Genomic DNA, 7,099 nt, shown 5'->3' with positions numbered 1-7,099 from the left:
TATTTTTCAAATTTGGCAAGTCATTCATATTTGCTTGGACATTAAGAATTTAGCATAAAATTAATAGATTTCACATGTGTAAAATTTTTGAGAAAAATAAATAAAACCAAAAGTTTAAAAAATGATAAAATTGTCCGATTTCAAATAATACAACTTTCACCTTTTTTCCCCCCTTATAAAATCAGCAAAAAAAAATTGTGATCCCCAATTTTTCTTGTTTGGTGGGGTAGGGTTGTGAGGGTAGGGGGTTGTTAGGGGTGGCTGGTTTAGGTGGATTACGTGGGACATTGTATAAGTTGATCTTTGTATGTGATCCGCGTTGGCTTCGTCCCCCTGTTCGAAGCTCCACTTTCCTCTGGAATCAAAGAATTATCCTTCAGAATCAATCTTCCCCTCCTCCCCCCCGCCCCACACCCTTCTTTTTCCTGTAATTTTCTCCATTTTTATATATACTGAAACTATTCGGTAGAGTATATAATTATCTCTTAGTTTCTTTATTTAAACCTTACCCTAACTTTACCTTATGGCCACAGTTGTCGAGTTTGAATGTCAACAACTCGTCAACGAACTTCAAGATCTATCCATTGAACCTCAGGTAAATTGGGGTTCTTTTGTTATTTATTGTTTTTTTTGGTTATTTCTAGTTTTTGATTTTGTTGGTTTGTTTTAGTGTTAATTGTGGTTCAAGATCCAATTTTTATTTGAAATAATTATGTGGGTGTTGATTATTTTGAGGTAATTGCTGACCCATTGTGTTCTTTGGGCTGTTTTTACTTTATTATTAGCTGGGTCTGTTTGAATATTTTATCTGATCCAAAATTCAGTTTTTCCTTGAGATGATTTTGATTATATTTAAGTAATTGAGTATCACGCTTCCTTGGATTAGGGTCTATTCTTTATTGATCTGGTAATTTTGCTGTTTCTATTGAGTAATTTTTCCTCCAACAAAATTGGATTTTCTATCTAGTAGATTGGAGTGTTAGATTATGGAAGTTTAGTTGTTAATCTGAATTAAGATTTGTGTGATGGGTATCGGAATAAAGGATATATAGGATTTAAATGTGAAAAGGAAACATATGCTAGACTAGATTGGGATCAATGTGTAGTTTTTTTATAACTGAGAAATCCCTCATGACCAGTGGCGCACTGTTAGAAACTCAGGCCAACCCCTCTACCAATTTCCATTTAGATACTAGGCTTTTGTCTACAACAAGGTTTGAACCATTGACATGCGCCTAACCCACACATAACAAATTGTGCTCTTATCACTAGTCCAAATCCCTGGGAGGAGGATCAACGTAGTTGAGTGAAGATTTGTGTGATGGGTTAGTTTTGTGATGATAATTGATGCTTGTTGTAAATTTTCACGAGTTTTTGAGAGAAGCGGGAATTGTTAGAATATCTTGAGTTGACACTATTCATCTGATTTTATTTGATGAAGAGTGTTAGTTATGGCAAGGTGATTATGAGATTTGATTAAAGTTGGAACTTTTGTCTTTTAGTCGATTTGCAAGTTTCTGCTTGTTGTGGTTCCCGGAGTTTCTTGTATATGCTACTTGTTTGTTATCATAAAGTAGGCCTTTTATCTGGACAGCTTATAATGGAAGGGAGTAGTAATTGTGTGCAAAGAACTGCTGAAAATTGGTTAATTTGAATGGCAATGCGTTATATTTAGTAACTTGTCTAATAGACTATATAACCTTTCTATTTGGGCGTACTAAACTAACTATATCTTTTGCGTTGTGAATTTACAATAGCTCGGAATTTTCTGTTTCTATCTTATGCTTGTGTGGATTGAGTTTAGATGCGATATTGGGGTTCACTATATGGGTTCCATTGATTGATATGGGATTTCCTTTCAGAAGAAAATGAAGAGCACAGCTGAGGAAACACACCGAGTTGGGTGCGAGAATAACCATCATGGGATTTGTGCTATTTGTTTGAATAAGATAATGCTTGAAGAAACTGCCCTGGTAAAAGGTTGCGAGCATGCTTACTGGTTTGTCTAACCAACCATTCTCTTTTGTCTGTTTACTGCCATTTGATCAGCAGACACTTGATTCGGTTCTGTTCATTCCTGTTTTAGATAAATATATCACGTTAATTTGGTTTTGCACCTAAATATCCACTTAGATGATGTTACAATTATTTTGTTATAATGGAGATCAAAATGGCAGTAAATGGAGGTTAATAGTGAGGGGGGAGAATCATATATGTCAGGTTACTGCAAGACAGGGAAGAGAAGGAAAAGAGACTTTTCTTGCATTTTTTTTTTGTTGTTACTGCAATGACATTCTTACATTTTTTGAATCCAAACTTTTATGGAGACAATCATATATGTCAGGGGTGCTAATTCTGTTTAGCAACTCTTTTAATTGCGAGACGGGGAAAGAGAAGGAAAAGAGACTTTTCTTGCATTTTTTGGTCTGGTTACTGCTATGACATTCTTACATTTTTTGAATCCAAACTTTCATGGAGACGGGTGCACTGGAGATGTGCAGTGGTGAGGTAAGGAAAATATGAAAAGGATTCTTTACTTTTGCATACACTACTGTATATTTTTGGGTTGGGGCAGAAGTAATGTGTCGTGTAGTTTCCCCATAGTCCTCAGTCATAAATACAAGCTATGTTTTATGGTGGTCTCTGTTATTGGTTTCTTCACCAGCATCCTACCTTATCCACTGCCCAAAATGTCTATCCCAGTGGTCACACAGATACTTTTTTTTGGATATTGTGAAATGTGGCCTTGTAATGTGTTTCGGCTTCTGTTTATGATAGGTTCTTGTGATTGCATGGTTCACCTATTAGTGTGTGCTAGATATCAAATATTATGGTTTTGTGACTGCCGTGCTTCTGCTTGATATATGTTTATTTCTGACTACTTTATTTCTAGGAAACCCATCATTTTAAGGGTGTATTGATTTTCTAATTTCTAAGGTTTGCATTAATTTTTAAAATTGTGTCCTTTACGTGTCTTTTCTTTGTAATTAAAGGAAAATGTTGTGATGATAATATGTTTCTCCTTTTATTGTTCAGTGTGACTTGTATCCTTCGATGGGCAACCTATAAAAAGGAACCAACGTGCCCTCAGTGTAAGCATCCATTTGACTTTATCTACATCCATCGCGCACTTGATGGAAGGTAACTAATCAGTTTTGAGTAATCTTTCTTTCCTTTAAATTTTGTGATACATCATGATGCTAATAACTCGGTCTATGTGGTATCTCATTAACACTGTTATCTGCATTAATATGTCATTGCCTTATTTGCCGGAATAACATATCGATTTTATTTTCCAATATCTTTTGTACAGAGCAATTACCTTGGTAACTTCACCTTCAAATTTGAATTTTTTTTCCAGCATTGTCCCTGCTTACAATCTCTCAATTAGCACAGACACCAGATACAATGACTCCCTAGATTTAGGCTAATGGGAATAATTCATGGTGGTCGAACCTTGGTCCCAATGTTGTTCTTCAACCCTTCAATTTCTAGAAGGCTAGTTCCTTAGGGGCAACACCTTTAAAGTTGTGGGATATGAGTTGCCTTTTCTTTGCTTTGGTTGGGGCATGGTGAAATCTCTAGAGGGAGGGAGGAAGGGAGGTGAAGTTTTGTGAAGCATATTATTAAGAGTTGGGAAAAGGGCCAAATATACCCCTCTACTTTGGTATATTGTTCACATCTAACCTCCGTTATACTATCGGGACATATCTACCCTTACCGTTAACAAAACTTTTTAAAAATACCCCTATCTAACGGAATCCACCAAATTAATAAAATAATCATTTTAAAAAAAATTCATTAACCCATAACCCGTTAAACCCATCATATAAAAATACGGAACTTTGATTTCTGAGACGTCTTAACACATTTTATTCATTTAGAGAGAGATCGAGAATAATGGCGGAAGTAGGATTAGTAAGAATTTATATTTTTGGTTCTTAGTTCATGGTGGCGTTAGGATGTCATGTTATCACTTTTGGTTGTATTTTTTGTGGTTATAATATGGCATCCCTTTGTCTAATGCAATGCACACTTGATAGTTAGTTTGTATGTCAGTAACAACTGATATATAATCAATATTTTGTTTGGTTAATGCATGAAGTTAGTGTACTTAGGTTGTTAAGTTACTTTCCAACTTGTTGGTGTACTTTCTTTCATTCTTTGATGATTTTCGTAGACTCTAGCTTGATATTAAATTGAATCTCCTCTAATTATTTTCTAATTTTTGTTCCTTATAAGTTCAGTTGTTACTAAGAATTATGAGTATCCCATCCCATAGCTTGAAATCTAACTTTGATTCATAAGGCGTGATTTGGCGATAATTACTCGTTGCTCAAATGCTTAAAGCAGACTAAGAAAATATGGTGCGTGAGTACTCATCAACAAAGGCTCATTGTTGAAGGAAGAAATAGCTCGGTAGTTGCTTTAAGACTTCATAATTGTCAACCTAATAAGATGCTATAAATATTCACGTTATGGTGGGAAAAAATCATGGTGAATACTCGGCACAATTCTGCATGGTGGGAAAAAACAAAGAGAAAAGCTAGAAGAAAAAAAAATTGAAAAGGTAAAATATAATAAACATACAATAAGGATATTAAAAGAATCGTGACTCAATATATAAATGAATATATGATTGTCGGTATTTTTGTCTTTCACGTCTTAAGTTCAACTACGAAGGAGATGACTAATCTGTAAGGAAGAAGTGCAGTAAATAAAAAAGATTTAACAGGTTATTAATGAGTTTTTAAAAAATAGGCATTTTTTTAATTTGGTGGCTTTCCGTTAGGTGGAGGGTATTTTTAAAAAGTTTGGCTAACGGTAATGGTAGATGTGACCCGATAGTATAATGAAGGGTAGATATAAACAATATACTAAAGTAGAGGGGTATATTTGGCCCCTTTCCCTTGAGAGTTTAATCTAGAGGTTCAGATAACTGCTCGATTTCATAGCAAGTTCCCATTATTTAATATGCCAGAACAAGTTGATCTCTAGAGAATATTCCTGTACTTGGTTTACCAAGCTCAGGTTGTGCATCAAGTAACTATCAAATTTCTACCCTTTTACATTGTCTCATATCTCTTGGTGATTCAGAAGGTGTTCAAATTAATCTTGTCCCTTTACCTTGCAAAGACACCTAAAACATTAGGATGAGCCTGACTAATTTCAACATTCCCTAATTAATAAGAAGGATGTGTTGTTGTCATGATATTAACTATTCTTCACGGTTTTCTTTACAAAATATGAATTCTTTGTAGGTTGTATTGATAACAAAAAAAGAAGCTTTGTAGGCTGTATTGGAGACCAAACTTGTCTAGTGGTTTTTCTTTGCATGTTGATGCATTGTTGCATCTGTTTTTGCCATCTATACTTTATTTGGATTTCGATTTCCTTGGCTAGAAAAAAATTTTCTTAGTTGCAGCTGGTGACTTCTCGCCTTATAAGTAATAATGATTCGGAGATCAAATTATTTTTCCAGTTCTCTTTTTTGCTTTGACATATTGACTTGGCGCATTGTTGTTTCTGTGTTCACCATCTATTATACTTCTTTGGATTTAATTCCTTTGTTGCAGCTGGTGACTTCTATCCTCATGTGTAATAATTGTTTGTCCATTTTTTGTCCATTTTAACAGCCTTCGGGACTACATGTTTGAGGAGAGTGTTTGCCTTCTCCTCAGGGCATCATGGTTTAAACCTTTGATTGTGGAGGAAAGGGCGGAGGTTAATGATGATATGGATGACTTGTACATGTACGATTATGAAGAAGAAGAAGATTTAGCAGAAGATTATTTCGTTAGTAGTTCATCGAGACTCCGTATAGGCAATAGACGATGGGGTGATAATGGATATGTCAGTGCAGGAAGGCAAGAAGCAAGGCCTGTTTATCGACCAAACTCTCAGGAATCCAGTGCTGGTCCCTCTCGCGAGCCTAAGAAGAAGGAGGATGCTGTTCCTAAAGAACTTGTTGGCCGGCGTGCAAAGAGGGCACTGAAGCGTGAAGCTGCTGATAAGGCGGCCGCTGAGAAGCACCAGCAGCGTTTGGTTAGGATGGGTCGGAAGTGAGTTGTGCTCCTAGACAACCCTAAAGATCACTTCATGAATCGCGCACCCATGTACAGTATTTAACTTCTCTTGTTTGTAAAATAATTGTTTACTGGTAAAATGGGATGAACCATGTTCATGTCCCTGTTGTTATTTCCAGATATTTATTATCCTTGACAAAGGGGAAAGAGAACTCCTTATTTCCCCAATAAATGTACATTGTTAGGTGAATTTCATAGTTGTCTTTAGATTCTTGACATTTAGTAATCTTATTCAATTCTCTTATCTGCTTCAGATATTAAGATAGCATTGGATGGAGGATTCAGAAAGATCTGTAAATATGTTCCATTTGTTTAATTTTTAATAATGGCAGTACTAATTTCTTTGAAGTGAGTGGCCTTTTTATCCACACATTTACCAGTTTTGGGCAGATTCTAATTGAATATTCTCATAGTGCCTTTTCCAGGATGGATCATTCAAATTAATGGATTTTAGTTTAGTTAACAATAAAGTTATCTTTTCATGTGACCTATAGGTCACCGGTTCGAGCCGTGGAAGCAACCACTAATGCTTGTATTAGAGTAGGCTGTCTATATCACGCTTCTTGAGGTATGACCCTTCCCCGAACCTACGTGAACGCTAGTTGCTTTGTGCACATGGGTGCCCTTGAGTTTAGTTCAACTCTTGGCTTGACATTTATTGAACTGCAACATCTTTTATCTTTTCTTTTTGGTTCCAACATCTTTACTCATCACATTAGATCTAACAAGATTCAGCACTAAGAATTCAACCTTCCTTTTACTGTGATTTTCATGGAGTAATTCTTGCATGTCCATGATTTACTCACTATGATGATTGCTAGTAGTTAGTAGATGGATATATAAAGTGAAATGGATGAAACTGATCAACTCTTAGCTACATGATCAACCCTTAAATCTCTGTGTTAACAAATCTAAACCCTCCACATGTATCAACTGATACCTAGTGTCATGGCAGTGTTCGGACTTGCCTATCGACTATTCCACCGGATACTTGCTACTTTAGATCAATACAA

The 7,099-nt window shown here is 35.7% G+C and overlaps 1 protein-coding gene across 2 annotated transcripts; it reads left to right on the top strand.

Moving 5' to 3' along the window:
- The first annotated feature begins 321 nt into the window (after positions 1-321).
- Positions 322-6,434, top strand: LOC104115903 (uncharacterized). Of its 2 annotated transcripts, none has more exons than XM_009626624.4 (4): positions 322-595; positions 1,866-1,999; positions 3,037-3,141; positions 5,637-6,434. In XM_009626624.4, the coding sequence occupies exons 1-4, from the start codon at positions 524-526 to the stop codon at positions 6,064-6,066; spliced, it is 741 nt and encodes a 246-aa protein (XP_009624919.1). In that variant the 5' UTR covers positions 322-523; the 3' UTR covers positions 6,067-6,434. The 2 variants fall into 2 exon arrangements, with proteins under 2 accessions (XP_009624919.1, XP_009624918.1); XM_009626623.4 differs by having other exon boundaries at positions 1,863-1,999.
- The last annotated feature ends 665 nt before the right edge of the window (positions 6,435-7,099 follow it).

The sequence above is a fragment of the Nicotiana tomentosiformis genome, chromosome 11 (assembly GCF_000390325.3).
Source record: "Nicotiana tomentosiformis chromosome 11, ASM39032v3, whole genome shotgun sequence".
NCBI lineage: Eukaryota > Viridiplantae > Streptophyta > Magnoliopsida > Solanales > Solanaceae > Nicotiana > Nicotiana tomentosiformis.
The sequence above is the reverse complement of the archived record's forward strand: the minus strand, read 5'-3'. Positions and strand labels throughout refer to the sequence as shown.

Bases quoted from the DNA above. Each gene is read 5' to 3' on its own strand.
- LOC104115903 (XM_009626623.4), top strand. From the start codon at position 524: ATGGCCACAGTTGTCGAGTTTGAATGTCAACAACTCGTCAACGAACTT. The intron at 2,000-3,036 runs GTTTGTCTAACC...TTTATTGTTCAG, and splicing joins GGTTGCGAGCATGCTTACTG to TGTGACTTGTATCCTTCGAT. The intron at 3,142-5,636 runs GTAACTAATCAG...CCATTTTAACAG, and splicing joins CATCGCGCACTTGATGGAAG to CCTTCGGGACTACATGTTTG.